Source organism: Bidens hawaiensis, unplaced genomic scaffold, assembly GCF_021521415.1.
Source record: "Bidens hawaiensis isolate Kalapana, Puna unplaced genomic scaffold, B.hawaiensis_p1.1 tig00002338_1, whole genome shotgun sequence".
Classification (NCBI taxonomy): Eukaryota; Viridiplantae; Streptophyta; class Magnoliopsida; order Asterales; family Asteraceae; genus Bidens; species Bidens hawaiensis.
In genome coordinates this window covers 1,682,706-1,699,634 of record NW_027491126.1, presented here as the reverse complement: position 1 = coordinate 1,699,634, position 16,929 = coordinate 1,682,706, and the positions used below count along the sequence as shown (strand labels likewise).

General features: G+C 41.5%; 1 protein-coding gene across 1 annotated transcript; it reads right to left on the bottom strand.

Annotated features, from left to right (window-relative positions):
* Nucleotides 1-4,959: 4,959 nt before the first annotated feature.
* LOC143618680 (uncharacterized) lies at nucleotides 4,960-5,886 on the bottom strand. The gene has a single exon (XM_077090789.1). The coding sequence runs from the start codon at nucleotides 5,884-5,886 to the stop codon at nucleotides 4,960-4,962; it is 927 nt and encodes a 308-aa protein (XP_076946904.1).
* Between the last annotated feature and the right edge of the window lie 11,043 nt (nucleotides 5,887-16,929).

The following is a 16,929-nucleotide window of genomic DNA, read 5'->3' as shown; positions in this document are numbered from 1 at the left end:
AGTTGGCAAAAGCACAAGATGAAGTGTCCCAATAGAGCGCCCGTATCCAAGAGCTCGAAGAGGCTTTGAGATTGCAAGGGGAACAGTCTGAGATGAAAGATAAGACTGTTGTTGAAATGCAGTCTGCATATGACTCCCTCTTGCAATCCCATACTGAAACAAGCAACCGCGCTTCCGCCGAATTACAGGAACTCCGTAGCAGGGCGGAGCGTGCCGAGCGGAAAAGACAATACCTCCTTGACCGTGGTCTTGATTCGGTAAGTTTCTTTCACACACCTTTTCTGTTTTTTGTATGTTTACTTCCACGGTGCTGACGGAATCTAGTTTACAGGTTATCCGTCTTGTCAAGAGGAGCACAGAGCTCACCGATTGCTTTGTGAACCTGACGACTGCTTCAGAAGGTGTTGGTCGGGTGAAGGTCTTCAATGAAGGGTTGGCATTTGCTCAATCCGGACAACCTATTGAAAGTCACCCACTTCATGGACTTGACGCGCAGCAAGAATTAGATATGCGGGTTCAAGAATATGATGAGCTCGTTTTTCCGCTGCAAAATATGCTTCCGGAATTTGCCTCGTCTGAAGATGGAGTGAAGCAATTGCAGATATATATTGATGATGAATCTGATGATGTCGAGGCGGATGATGCGGGCCAGAATGCTCCGGAAGACCCGACGCCTTCGAACCCATAGTGATTATAATTTATCTTTGTACTTCCTTTCCGTCTTTTTGTAACTATCACTTCGGATATTAAAGAGAGGAACTTTTTGTAAAATATCTTTATTCAAATTTTGAATTTGTGCAAGTTGAATGGTTAGTGCTGGTGACGTGACGGAGAGAGGATTTTACGTGGGGGCTGACAAGACGTCTGTTTGACAGCCTGTAACCACTTTTTCGAATCTCCCGCCTGACGTGTCCATCATCCCATGGCCCTTATTTTCTCTTTCTTCTGTTAGTCAGATGGTCGCATTAATTGCGATGAGTATAAATAGGCGTCAATGCTTCCTATTCATTCTTATCATTCATACATATTTTCTTCTTCAATCATACCAAAGAATTCTTTTCTTCTCATATCTTTCTTAACTATCTGATTTCAATGGATACCCCAAAGAAAAATCCTCCTTCTATTACTAAAGTCGGGTGTGACATCAAGGAGAAAGATTTCGAAGACATTAAAAATGTGTACGGCTTTCCGTCGGATTGGGAAGCCGTACGTCCGGCGAAGGGGGCTATTGCGACTGCGCCCAGAAGATGGCCGTTTACTTGGACCACTTCACCACCGAGAACTTCCGGTTGCCCGTGACCAAGTTTGTGCAATTAGTTATGACGGCGTATGGGATTCATTTATCCCAGATTCATCCGTTTGGGATGTTAAGAATTCGACACTTCGAATTTTATTGTCGGGCACATAACTATGATCCTTCTGTTGGTATGTTTGCTGCTTTATATAAGATGACCTATCATGAAGGCTGGTACAGTTTTGCCACCACCGGCAAAGGATCTATTGGTTTTGAGTGGCTCCGCAGTATTCATGGCTGAAAGACCAAATTTTTCTTGATCCGGGAAGATGTTATCCCGTTTGTCATGGTTCAGAGGAAAACGCAGGATAAACTACAGGACGTCTGTGCTTCCGAACACAAAGGTCGCGCCTGATTCATGAGGGAGCCATGGTACACGCCAAGATGAGTCGCTTATGGCCGTTTCCCTCTTTGGAACCTTACTATGAGAACTCTGATGGGAGTAAGTCTCCACTTACAATGCTTTGAGTTCTCGATTTACTTTTGCTAACACTCTTTAATTACAGGTGAAGGCACGATCCTTTCTACTCTTGTGGACACGGTAGGAGGCATGATGGTTCGCCGTCCTATCGCTCAACATGACGTTCCTTTTTTGGAATGCACACAAAGTAACTTCGTTTTTTCCACTACCCTCACGCCGGAGCCAATTGTTTCCGAAGCGATGTACGCAAAAGGTGAGGAGTTTGTCACCAAGTGTGAAGGTATTTTCCAACCTCGACCTATAACTGCAGCTACTTCGAGCGGAGTGATAGTACTACTTTCATCCAGTGAGGAGTCGTCACTCTGTGAAGGAGGGTTATCGAGTGGTGCTACTAACCCTTCGCATTCGTCTGTAGGTTTGACCCGCAAGCAAGATTCGAAGGCCATCGCCGATCCATCAGCAGGTGAGGAAGGTCGTCCTCAATCCGTTGAGGGAGAACCTCAGGCTACGGAAGCGGGTGCTTCAAAGGCTGCTGGGAAACGGAAAGCACAAGCTTCCGATGTTGCGCCTAAGAAAAAGAAAAGAAGAAGACCAAGGTTGAGGTTCCGGTCTTGGGAGCTCGTTTTCGGGAGCTTGCTGCCCAAGATGTTTCTAAAGGTAAGACCTATCCCTTAATGATTAGTCTTCTGTTTATCGCTTCTTGGAAATTCTAAGATTTTATCTTTTGAACGTTTCAGGTTTGAAGGATTCTGTTGCTTCCAAGCTCCCAACTCCACCAAAAAACACTATTCAAGAACCGATCAATTTATCAGACTCTTCCCCTATCAAGGACAAAGAGGTTGACAAAGCTGATCAATTCCACACGTCACCACCACGTGATGAGCATAATTTCCAAGATCAGGGTGTGGTCAGTGTGTTTAATCGCGGGGGAGAAACGTCTTCCTCTCGAGCGGGTGAGGATACCGCTCCGCACCATTCCCAATTGTTGTTGCGGAGGAACTCAGTTTTGAGCGATGCGGATGTTTGCCAAGAATATCTCGACGAAAGTCTTCCTCCAGCAGAGAAGGAACGAAAACGTCACCGCATCCGCCGAGAGCTGTTCGACTCCAACTCTTATCATGTGGCGAACGCTGTGTCTACCAACCAAGAACTTCGCCGGGATTGGTAAGCTATAAACGACGAGTTGGAGGAGACCGAGCGGAAGTTGATTGGGGCTAAGCAAGAGGCCCTTAAGGCGCTAACTGATGCCCGAGATAGTCATCAAGCGCTGGAGGAGGCTAAAGTTTCCTATCAAAAACAGCTGGATGAACAAGCTGAGCTGATAAGGACTCTTCAAGCTGACTTGGAAGCGAAAGACAAACGCTTGTCCGACCTGAATGCCAAAAACCGGGACCAAGCTTTAGAATGTGCTGGTCACAAGATGGATCTTATTCGAGCACAGGCGGATAAGAAGTGGCTTCTATCGACGGCGATTCCCAAGGTATCTTCTCTTTGTTAATATGATTGAGTCAGATATATGTGCTTACACATGTTTGCTTGACTCAACAGGTTATAACTGATATTCGGAATATTGACGATCTTGGGAATTGCGTCGCGGTGCTTCTTCGTGCCTCTGAGCACGCCGGTCGTCAGATGGGTTTTGAAGAGGGATATGAGTTTGGCTCAAAATCTTGGCTTCCGGAGGAATATGTGCTAGCCGGGAAGGATACTGCCTCTATCCTTATTGAGAAAACCAAGGAATTTGATACCTTGAAGTTTTCCCTTTCCAACCACATATCGGAGCTTGCTGACAAGGAAGATGCCATAGATCAGTTGAAAGAACTATTGGACCTTGATGAGGAAGAAGGCGAAGAAGCTAATACTTCTGCGGAAGATGAGGATGCCACTCCGTAAATACATGTTTTTGTTATAACTTTTTCTTTTACTTGTAATCTCTTTTGACTATAAATAAGAAGTCGTGTTTCCTTCCGGTGCACTTTGTCTTATGTTCCATAATATAAGTGTCTGTCTGGAACTTCGTTTTGTCAATAAAGGATTACAACTTGCCATGGAACTAACTTGATATTTCGTACATTGAGCATAAGCCTTCTTTTAATAAAGGAATTTGCATAACTTGCTAGTCTATGTGGGCACGCAGGCCAAAAACAAAGGAACAAATGAAGTTGCTACATGTAGCACTTCTTTAATTGTGCTGTGTTCCAAGTTCGAGGGATTTCAGTTCCATCTAGCTTCTCTAACTTATAGGCACCTTTGGATAGTACTTGTTTGATTCTATAAGGTCCCTCCCAAGTTGGGGCTAACTTGCCCGGAGGCTCTTGTCCGGAAGCCTCGTTATTGCGGAAGACAAAGTCTCCGCATCGAATTGGCATGCTTGGACCCGCGAGTTATAATACTTCTGAAGTTGTCGCTTGTAATTGTGCTCGCGAATCGATGCTAATTCTCTTCTTTCTTCCAATAAATCGAGATTCATCCTAATTTAACGATCATTATCATTAATCATTAAAACCCTCGCGGATGGAATCCCGATTTCTGCGGGGATCATGGCTTCAGTGCCATAGGTTAGGCTAAAGGGTGTCTCCAAATTACTGGAGTTCTTTTGAGTGCGGAATGCCCATAGTACATGAGGCAATTCATCCACCCAACCCGTTCGTTTCGTCCCTATCCGTGCCTTGATCCCTTCCTTGATAGTTCGGCTGGTCCTTTCGACCTGACCGTTTGCCTACGGGTGAGCTACAGATGTGAAGGTTTGAATGACTTGAAGTTATTTCAACCATTCCTGTAGTCCGCTATCAGCAAATTGGGTCCCGTTGTCACTTACCAACTCTTGTGGGAGACCAAACCGGCAAATGATGAATTCCCAGAGGAATTTTTTCACGCTTGTAGCCGTGATTGAAGCGACTGGTTTGGCTTCTACCCACTTGGTGAAGTAATCAATGGCCACTATCAGGAACTTGACTCGTCCCGGGGCTTCTGGGAAAGGTCCCATGATATCAATGGCCCATTTTTGGAACGGCCATGCTGACGTTACTGGAATTAGTTCGTTCTTTGGACGCAGGGTGTTGGGGGCATGGCGATGGCATGAATCACACTTTCTGATTTCTTGCACAGCGTCTAAGTGCATGCCGGGCCAATAATACCCTGCGTTCATGATCTTTGCAACCGTCATTCTTGGTCCCGCATGTAGCCCGCAAATACCTTCGTGAATTTCTCGAATTAGGTAATTTGCGTCTTCCGCGTCTACACATCATAACAGTGGGCCAAGGAATGACCTCCGGTACAAAGTGCCATCAGTTAACTGGTAATTCAGCGCTTTATGCTTAATTTTCTGAGCCTCAGCCTTTCCTGCTGGGAGTGTTCCAGAAGATAAATAAGCTACAATGGGTGACATCCAAGATTCGACACCAGTTTGAATTACTAGGACTTGGTTTTGTGGAACGGATGGATGTTCTAGACCTTCTACACGAATATCTTTGGCTAAATGCTGAAAGTTCGTTGAAGCTAGCTTGCTAAGAGCATCCGCCGACTTATTTTCACTCCTCTTAATGTGGATAATTTCGAAGGAGGAAAATTGGCGGATCAAGACCTTTGCTTGTGACAAATAAGAAGCCATGACATCATTTTTGGCTTCATATGTTCCGTTTATTTGTCCCGCAGTTAGCATAGAGTCCACCCGAGATTCCAAATGTTTCACCCCAAGTTTTTTTGCTATCCGCAGTCCAGCCAGGAAGGCCTCATATTCCGCCTCATTGTTGGTACTTTTGAAGTCCAACTTGATGGCGTACGTAAATTCATGCCCCTCGGGGTTGACTAGCCTTAGGCTTGCACCTGACCCTTCACTGCTCGAAGCTCCGTCCGTGAACAGTGACCAAACTTGCCCTTGTTCTGGAGGTGTTTGGGGTTGCTGTTCGATCAAACATTCTTGTTCTTTGTGCCGCGGGACTTCCGTGATGAAGTCCGCAAGTATCTGTCCCTTGATCGCTGGTCTGGGCTTGTATTCTATCGAGTGTTCACCCAATTTGATAGCCCAATTTGCCAGTTGTCCGGACAACTCGGGTTTACTCAACACGTTCTTGAGTTTGTACCCGGTTAATACATTGATGGGGTGGCCCTGGAAGTATCTGCGGAGTCGTCTGGCGGCATAAACCAATGCCAAAACCAACTTTTCCAACATTGAATACCTTGTTTATGGGTACGATAACGTTCTGCTGACGTAATAGATTGGCGTTTGGACATTTTTCCTATCCGTCAGTAGGACGGCCCCCACAGCAATGTCAGATGCCGACAAATATAGTGTTAATGGTTCACCCGCATGAGGAGCAGTTAGCGTGGGTAATTCCATTAAGCACTTCTTGACTTCTTGGAATGCTTGTTCGGCTTCCGGAGTCCATTTAAACTGCGCCTTTTTAAGGCAGTTTCTTAGTGTCGAGATGAACGGGTAGGACTTAGCAGCGTGGTTTGCCAAAAACCTGTTTAATGCTACTAGCCTACCGTTAAGTGTCTGAACTTGTTTGAGGGATGCGGGAGACGGCATGCGGGCTATTGCTTGAACCTTGTCTGGGTTAGCCTTAAAACATGTGCCCGTTACAATTACTCCGAATAATTTTCCTTCCTCCATCCCGAAAGAACACTTTGCCGGGTTGAGTTTCATGTTAATGCTCCTCAATGTTTCAAAGGTTTCTTCTATATCCCTCAACATTTGATCTTCTTCAATACTTTTGATTACCAGATCATCCATATAAACTTCGAGATTCCGACTTATCTGATTCTTGAAAGCTTGATCCATTAGCCGCTGGTATGTGGCACCCGCATTTTTTAACCCGAAAGGCATCATTCTATAACAGAATGTTCCTTGGTCAGTGTGGAAGGCTGTCTTGTCTTCATCACCAGCTGCCATATGGATTTGATGATAGCCCTTGTAGGCATCGAGAAAGCACTTGAATTTGAATGGAGCCATAGCATCTACGTTTAAGTCGATCTCCGGAAGTGGATAACAATCTTTCGGACATGCTTTGTTTAGATCCTTATAATCTATACACATCCTCCACGTTCCGTTGCTCTTTGGGACAATCACTGGGTTGGCTACCCATGTTTGGTACTTGATTTCTCTTATGATCCTGGCATGGAGAAGATCCTGTACTTGTTCATTCATGGCTGTCACACCCCCATTCTAGGCCTAGGCGTGTGACCCATAAGTTGGTATCGTGTTTGTAAATAAATCAGAGTTGTGGATTAATGCGGAAGTCTTATCAAACTTTAAGGATCAAAAGTGTAACTTATATATATATATTCAAAAGTCGGGATTAAAACACCCGTTTAAGTTAACAAAAGATTTATGTGTTTATAATTACAAACCATCATATTAAGTTTACAAAAGAAATCCGAGCCATCGGATTTATATACATAGCACTTCGATACTCCAAGCACTAAACTTGTTCACCTGCAAAATGTAATAAAATACGTCAGCAACGAATGCTGGTGAACACGCTGACGCAAAAATACTTTCTTTTACTTAATTACCCCTCGAGACTACGCCTGCCACGGCCCAACGTGGCTTAGGAATAATCAAGTCAAATAACACATTATAAATATGAGTCTCTACACTAGGTCACCTCAGCAAACACCGCAGCGTTCGACTTAGTTAAGTACCCGTAAATATACACAACGGTCGTACTCCTTGCAGAAGAGCATCCTACGACCAAGGGTGGTGCGATCATGCCCATACATCGCATAGTACCACCTATGTAAGGATCCAGACATACGTATACCACAGCCTAAGGGCTAGGTTCATACCCTTATTTACAACGGTTTTTAGGAACACAAAGTTCCTTTGTAAAAAATTTCATATAACACGTTTGACTTTGTTTGTAAAACAAGTTTATAAAAGTTTGGGGGCGTATTCACCTTGTTTCTTTAGGATCGGCTTCACTCACAGTCCAAGGGTCTTTCCCTTTCTTTATCTCGCACCTATAGTACGAGTATAACTATTTGTTAGTCGGATACACGATCCGGCTTAAGACCTTTAGTCTTATATCTCAATTCCTCGATTGAACCTTTAGTTCAATTCTCGTTTACTTGAAAACCTTTAGTTTAAAAGTAAGTTATAAACCTTTAGTTTATATTCAAAACCCGACGTTTCTTCTTCTCCAAGAAACGTAATCATTTTCTTTATTATTTAAGAATACTCATTATTCAATAAATAATATTTTCATAACAAAGAATATATTCACATATATACTTACACACATATATATGTATTTATCATATTCAATAATCAATCTTTTATTCATTTCTTTGTTATGTTTATTTCTTCTTATCGAGGCATCGAGTATAACCTCGACTTAAGGCTTAAGCCTTGAATATAATATTGAGTTATATTGAATTCGACATTACGCCTAACCTTATTGGCGTATAGAAACCCTAGGGACACAAGCAGCACTCCAACGCCGCTTTACCTTGCTCGACACGTCAAATCGAGGAACGCCAAAACTTCAACACTCGTCGACACGCTTTACGAGATTCATCGCCATTATAACAACACCTTTACTTGAATGTGGGTGGCGGGTGGCACGAAATCCAAGGAAACGTCGGTACACAAACGAAGGTTCGGGGCACGCTTATCGGGGAAATGAGGCACGAATTTCTAGGTGTTCTAGTGAGAGAGTAGAGAGATGTGAGAGCAATTTGGTGTGCAGATTTGAGATGCCCATGGTCGCTATTTTTAGGCGATTTTTGGAACCCCATCGCGCTACGCGATAGGTCCCTGGGCAGGCCTATCGCGTATCGCGATATAGACCTGATGACGCAGAGTTCTAGGCCTGCCACGTGTCGACATGTGGCAGACGCCGCTCTACGTGGAAACACGTGGCGACACGTGGCGGCTGTGTTGCCACGTGGTGACACGTGGCGATAACAAGTGCCACTGTGTGCCACGTGTCACGCTTTGTCAGACATCCCATCGCGATACGCGATTGGAGTTTCCTCTGACTCATCGCGTAGCGCGATGGGTCAGGAAAACAGAATTTTCAATTTAGACCCTTAACTTTGGAATTTGGCAGTTCTAGTCCCTAGACTTTGGAAAGTTTACTTTTTGAACTCGAAATTTTCACGTTGTTACAATGGCCTTCGTTTGTTCCGGGCCCATCTTTCTCTTCTTTTGCACAATTGGGGTGATTAACGGATTCACCTTCAATTTGTGCTCGGAAATGCTCCGCGGAACACCGGTTATGTCCGCGGGCTGCCATGCGAAGATGTCGATGTTCTTGACCAACAATTGTGTCAGAAAGGTACGGACTATTTCAGAGATGGATGGACCAATTATTACGGTTTGGTCCGGAAACTTTTTATTGAGGATCCATTTCTCTGGTTCGGTCCTTTGATCTTATCTCGGGACCTTGCTTGGTCGTGAACTTTCAGTTGTGAAGCAATGTCGGTTCACATGAATTATTGCCACGCCAGTGCGGGTAGGAACTCCTACTGCACCATGGGCTGTGGATGGATGGGCATTGAAGTCTCCAATTGCTTCTCGTCCCAGGATAATGTCATGCTTGGAATTTGCTGGTAAGACCAAGAATTCAACTTCTTTTGTTCTTGAATGTACCCCGTCGCTGAGTGTTACTGGGAACGAAATCACTCCACGCGGGTGCATTATTTCTCCCTCAAAACCAGAAACGGGGGCATGAATCGGCTGTAATCTTTCCTTGTCTTCCTCATCCAACTGTTCAAAGCATTGCTCATACATGATGTCAGACGTACTGCCTATGTCAAAGAACACATCTTGTGACCGGTAGTGTCCGAATTCAGCAGTAATTATCAGCGGGTTTTTGTTACATGGACCGCCTTTGACCCGAGGAAAGATTACTGGCTCACTATTCCACTCCTCCTCCAGATAAGTCCTCCTCTTTCCTTTGCTTGAATGTCCTCCTTGAATCATGTGAACATTCAAATCCTTGATTTGTCTTTTAGCTGGACCTTGGTTTTCCCTGGGAGGCTTGCTAGTCCCCGCTCGTGCGCCCTTAACCAAGTGTTCAAGTTTACCATTCTTAACAGTTGCTTCTATTTTATTTCTGAGGGCCACACACTCATTTGTGTTGTGTCCGACATCGTTGTGATATGAGCAGTGTTTGTTGGTATCGAGAAATGACTTCCTCGGCACAGGTTGAGGTTTCCGGAAGGTCAGATTCTCAGTAGTGAGGATTTCTGAAGGAGTTTTCGATAGCTGGGTCCAACTGGTAGCGGAACGAGCTGAAAAGTTACGTTTACCTTTGTTGCTGATCAGAGATCTAGCATCAAAAGGTTTGGACGTTTCTACATTTGGCTGAAGCCTTGACCATATTGGTCCCTTAGCTTGCTTATTTGGTCTCGGAGTTTGGAACTCGACCCTTGGTGGCTGCTTTTGACCTCCAGATCTCAAAGTTTTTTCAGTTCTTGCATACACCTTTGATGCCTTCATGATTTCATCCCATGATTGGGGCATTCCGTCTCTCCCCGTAAGCGTACGGATCAGGTCATCACAATGAAAGTTCTTACAGAATGCTCCCCTTAGCATATCTTCGCTTACCCCTCCAATGTTAAGGCTCTCGCTAGTGAAACGAGTAATGAAGTCCTCAATGGACTCATTATTGCGCCTTGTAACATCCAGTATTTCTGAAGGGTCGCGAGTATGTTTCTTTTGCTGACTGAAGTGCTGGGAAAATTTTGCTATGAAATCGTTCCAGCTTTTGATTTGCCCAGCGGGCAGCTTCTCAAACCATTCCCGGGCAGCTCCCGTGAATGTGAGTGCAAACATGTGGCACCAGTACGGGAGGGTCCAACCGTTGACTCCTCCGACTACCACGAATCTCAGCAAATGATCGCTGGGGTCCGTCATCCCATTATATGTTTCAACAGACGTCGGAATCTTTGCGTTTATCGGGAATGAGGCTTGTGCGATGCTCGGAATAAATTTCAACTTTTCTGCAAAAGATTCCGGACGATATGGTTTCGAAAAATTGTATTCGGCATCACTACAATACTCCGCCTGGCGGACCACTGGTCGCGGATAACTAGCCCCTTCATAGGAAGGAAGGCGACTGTCTCCGCTGTAAAAACTACCATCCGGACGGTAGGTTGAATCATACCTATCTAGTTCGTTCTCATAAGACGGTACCCGCATGTCAATGCGGAGACGAGGACGTAACCTTCGGGTTTCACTCATGTTTCGCTCTGGTGGTTGACTATACTGAATGTGGCTTCCCCTTATGGGAGGAGAGATAGATCTTCTGGGAGGTTCGTCATACGTCAGGGTACGGCCATGGAAACGCTCATTCCGGACCCGACGTTCATATTCTGCTTTCAGACTGTCTTGTTGAACACGAAGCCACTCGTCCGGAGACAGAGTTTCTTCGGTTCTAAGACTATGACGATGATCTCTTTGTGAATCACCGGAGTCCTCTTCTACACCTAACTCCGACTGAGTTCGGCGGACTTCTCTTGGAATTCGTTCTAGGTTTCTTAGATTAGAACCTCCTAGAGCTGTGATGTGCCCCAAATCAGTAACTGGCGTAACAACATTTCTGGTATTTGCTGGAGTGATATCCTCTTGTTGAGCAAACAACCCCCGAGCTGATGAACCACCCAAGGTAAAACCTCCAGGGTTTATGGCATCGGTTCGTGTACCAGGGGTTGAAATTCTATCTAACACAGATGTTGCTCCTTCACGTGTTTCGAGGTTGAAATCGCGTGGAGGTTGTGTTTGATTTTCCGTCGGCCCTTTAGGCGACTGAGTCATATCGTAAATGAAACGGAAATTTTTTTTTGTTGTTCTAACAAAACACAGATGGCGCCAATGAAGAAACACGGATCTACTCCCCACTAATTGGTCTTAGATCCAATGAGTCTACAGGGTAGGATACGGTTAACTGCTAATACAATATGAACACAATTCCCAAAGTCCAGTGACGTGAATCCTGCAAAACAGAACACCGTGAGCTCGTTACGGGAAGGATGAGGTGGGGGGTCTTCCCGTAACCACCCTCCGGCGTGAGAATAAGTACACTTAAGTAAATTGAGAGAGTACAATGAGAGTGAATGAATACCTCATGATGGTTGAGAGGGTATTTATACCGAAGGGTGTGGGAAGGTGATTGGGCCAGCTGTCCCTTTGGAAGATGCTCTTATAACCGTCTGGACACGTGCCCTCTTATTACTGGTTAAGTCCATACGTTGCATGTGCATGTATAACAACCTGGACACGTGTCCTCTTGTGATAGGACGATAAACAACCTTGGCCATGTGCACGGTTATAACAACCTGGACATGTGTCCTTCAGTAATTGGCTGATACATCACGTATTACTTAAGAGAGCATCTTGGTAAATCTTCTAGAGTGTTATCATACTCTGACAGCTGTCCCGGGGCATTACCTCGAAGTTATTTGTGCGGATGACTTTTTGAGGATGCCAGGGTTCTTCCGCATGTCTTGCGGGAGAGTTTCTTTCGCTCATGGTTATGCGGACGATTTATATGCCCCGCGGGTGCCTTATGAGGGACTTCCGGTTAACCCGTGTGTCACTTAAGGGTATTTGGGTCTTTTTGGCACCCTACCTCTAAAATTATTGTCAAAAGTAAACGCGGAATCAAATGATTTCACTTCTTATTGCTTTGAAAACGATTACATACGTGAAAATGTATTGGGAAATTACATCAATTGAACTATTCCTTTTTTGCTACTAATCACTATATAAGTACATTATAACTACCATTAATCAACCAAAGCATGGTTAAATAGAAAAGAATAAACAAAATGAACATAATTCCCTTCTCAACCAAGTTGATTATTTAAGCGAGTGTTTACTATTGTTGACTCGTTGACTACTACACATATCCGAGCAAAGTCGATCAACACCCAACATATCCAAGCAATGCATAAACTTTGACCCTTGCAAAGTCGTAGTTAATATATCTACTGCATTATCATTAGTATTAACTACCACAACCTTCACTTCTTTTAAATGAATGACATTTCTAATAAAATGCAGCCTCTTAAACTTGAAACATCTGATTTCATCTTTTTAATCTCTCAATCTTATATTCTAAAATAAGAAATTACCCTGTTAAATATCACCTATAAGTTATAGCATCTCAATTAACTGTTTGTGAGGCAAAAGTAAATACCCACTCAACTAAAAAAGAAAGGGGCATGTGACGTTCGATTATGCCTTTGCATTGTCTTGCTTGTGAAAAAGGTGTCCCAAAATATTCCGCTTTATTTATTAGTATTTTAATTATGAAATCTTAATAATAAAGTAACATTATGTAAGAGTAATTATACTTGTAGTTATGAAAGCATCCTCTTTATTGCCAATACTCCATGTGATTTGTATTCGGATTAAAAAGCACGTATCTTTGTCTTATTGTCTCTTTACATTTAAACCAATAATATGTCTTGTCATGAACGAAATAGTTGTATTAAAAATGGATATCAAGGCTTTTATAATGGTTTCACACAAAAGTAAGAAACGTTTCATCTACACCACTATAATGTAGGCAAAACACACTTATAAAAATGTATAATAGTTTCACATGAAAATAAACAAAATGTATAAAAAGATTATAAAAAAAGTGTCGGTAATAATCTGATTGGTTTAAATAAATACAACATGCAAACAAACACTTCCACCCCAACGTCTCAAAAATCCCCTTTACGTAATCGTGTGCGAGGTATTTTCATCTAATGTGGAGCGGGGGGTCTTCCCCCTACGAATGCCCTTGTAGCGTTACATTCAATTTCAAATGTTTATAAATGTGTCACTTTAGCCCTCATCTTAGATTTTTATCTGTCCATCAAAAATACTTTTTTTTTCTTTTTCAATTCTAGTTACACTATCAAATGTCCTTCTATTTCCTGATTATCACCTTGGATGAAAAGAGATTTTATATATTATTCGATCTTATCCTTTTCCTTAATGAGGCTTTGCATCATTGCATGCTCAAATGGCTCCTTCAGGCTAGGTATGTTTGTTCAAAACTAGAGGGTTATGTTTGTGCATATATATATGGGACAACCTTTGTCATCAATGACAGTCCATGAGTCCATCTCACTAATCAATACTAAAGACGGATCTGGTTTCTAGTTCTTTCATTGTTGTCTAAAACTCGATATCAATTACTTTTTCTATTCTTAATACTTTTGTGATGATTATATACATCCATAGTTGATAAATATTAGGTAAACATTTGTCATGGGATTATTCTTTTTGTTGCTTTTGTCTATCAATTCCTCGCTAAAAATCATAATATTAGTTTTGGATTTTAGTTGAAGTCATCATGAGATCGAGATATTTTGAATGCCTGATAAGTTTAAACCATAAAATCAAGCGAGGCTCAAAATTGTTTGTAATGTATGCTTTTGTTTGGTTAAATTTATCGAGCTGGTTTAATTTAATGATATTAAAAAAAGGGAAAATTCTCAAAATGATCCAAAACAAGAGAGAGAAAATAAAAAAGATCCTAATTATGTTAAGATTCTCAAAACAACCTAATAAATATGTACTGGGGCGACGCATTGGGAAAATAAACGACGAGATTTAAAAACCAATCAAAAGTTGACCTCTGGAAAGAATCTGACACACCAGACAAGATTTTTAAAAATCTCGTATGTTCTGACCAAATTTTATACTTAACTCACTTTTTAAAAAATCGTCTCTCCAGACGATTTTTTTATGTTTCTGTCTGGTCCGTTCATATTAATTACTTCTTGAAAAAAGAGCTTTCTGAATCTCGTCTTTCAAGACGCACTTAGATTGAATTTCGTCTTCCAAGTTCATATTCCCAAGTTTCTTATCTGGTGGTTATAGAAGTTTAAATATCGTCTAGACCGATAGGATTTTTCGTATTCCGTCTTGACCGACAATGTCTTATATTATTCCGTCTAATCCGACGGTATTTTTAATTATGTTTTAGGTAGACCCCACTTTTCTAAATTAAACTATCATCTTCATCTTTATGTTTCATATTCTTCCATTTTATCTTCAACTTCTTCAAGTATTTATCTAGTTAGGTTTCAATTAGGTTTATGGAATTTGATAATATTGTTGTTTGTTATGGTGGTAAATGGCAAAACAATGATGATGGAAGCTGTGAATATGTTCCAACAAGCTGTAAATGGGGAGGTGTCAATCTTGATTCAAACATCAACCATTCGAAGTTGTTGGGTTTACTTGAAGCTCGGTTTAAAGAATTTCGAGCTAAAACTGTTATGAGATTGATGGATCGGTTATAGAAATTTCGATATAGATATAAGAAGATATAATAAGAGAATAAAATAGGATTTGAGCTTAAAAGATAAGAAACTTAGGAATATGAACTTGGAAGACGAAATTCAATCTAAATGCGTCTTGAAAGACGAGATTCAGAAACTCTTTTTTCAATAAGTAATTAATATGAACGGACCAGACGAGAAACATAAAAAAACCGTCTGGAGAGACGGTTTTTAAAAAGTGAGTTAAGTATAAAATTTGGTCGGAACAGACGAGATTTTTAAAAATCTCGTCTGGTGTGTCAGATTCTTTCCAGATGTCAACTTTTGATTGGTTTTTAAATCTCGTCGTTTATTTTCTCAATGTGTCGCCCCAGTACATATTTATTGGGTTGTTTTGAGAATCTTAACATAATTAGAATCTTTTTTATTTTTTCTCTATTGTTTTGAATTATTTTGAGAATTTTCCCTTAAAAAACCATGATTAACATATTGACTCGTGATTTGAGTTAAAAATAGTTAAAACCGGACGTGAACACCCGTCCTATCAACCACTACAACCAAACATAAATATTTTAAGAATATCATAATCATCTATCCTAACCAAATTATGATCTGGCTCAAGTAATAAGGGTTCCTAAATTTAGTGAGGTTTTGTGAGATATATATTTGAAAATTCTCAAAATGATCTGTTTTATGAGGGAAACTCTAAATGACCCTTTTAATTTCGGTATATGTCATGCGCGGGTGATTCATTGATTTGTTGTATATGTATATGACATGGGAGTGCACTAATTTGAGTGACGACGTGAAGTGAGTAGAGATGGTTTGTTACACACGTGCAATTTTATTGATCTATTAGTAGATAATAATAAGAGCGTAAGGTGGAAGTTTTGGACGATGATGGTAAAGGAAAATGGTGTTCCCGGCCATCTTGATATCTCTAATTTCTTTTCACAATATATATCCGGATCCTGATGAATTTCATGACCATCGCCATCCTGATCCCCATTCTTGCGTCTGCCTACCGATCATCTCAATCTCTCGTCCCAAACTCGCTCCGATTACCCTAACAACCATACTAATACACATATAAAACGTTTTCTTTAGTAAATAACCAAGTCACGTTCAACGTGATTAGAATAGTCACCTCCTTAGTTCACTTTATCAAAACGACATAGTTACTTTGCAGTCCAATACTATATATTAGCATATAACTATATAACAAGATGAATTCACCAAAAACGCGATCCAATCACTCATCCTTTCTCATGATAGAGTTTATGTCTCTAGATGGAAAACATATTCCATCATTCTTTGTAATGATACCAAAAAGATCAAACATTAAATCATGTTCTAATGGAACACTATGAGGACCACAATAAGGACAATCATTAGGAGACCACTTAGATTCCTATCACACAAGTGATTACTTCCAAAAAATCCTTTGGAAAGAGTGGGGCTGCTAATGAACTAACATAAGTCCATATCTAACATGTAATCCGACATACAGTAAATTTTTGTACACGCTAATGATCAATAATATTTGGGCATCCAAGTTTGCGATCTCACAATATCTTAATCCAAAAAAACCCCAAATAAAAGATCATACGCAAAGTCCCTTGGCGGGTTTTATCTAATAAAATCAAACTATTTGGTTTGAGCCCCATGTTTTAAAAATTTGAGTCTCTTTAACTTGGTATATATTGCTAATGCACAACTTATTACATGATGCAAATTATGATTGATCAATTTGGGTGGGTTTTGTAGAATTAGATCCACCGATTTTGGGTTAATGACCATTATGCTCACCTCATGATGTTGTTTTGTCTTATCACATACACACATGCAAGTATGCAACCCAACTCCTGCATGTAGGTGTAATAACACGGACTTTTCGAAATTTATAAACCCGACCCATCTAGATGTTCGAGAAACTTTTCCGCATTTATCGAGTAAATTAACTATTATTAAAGTATTA

Bases quoted from the DNA above. Each gene is read 5' to 3' on its own strand.
- LOC143618680 (XM_077090789.1), bottom strand. From the start codon at position 5,886: ATGTTGGAAAAGTTGGTTTTGGCATTGGTTTATGCCGCCAGACGACTC.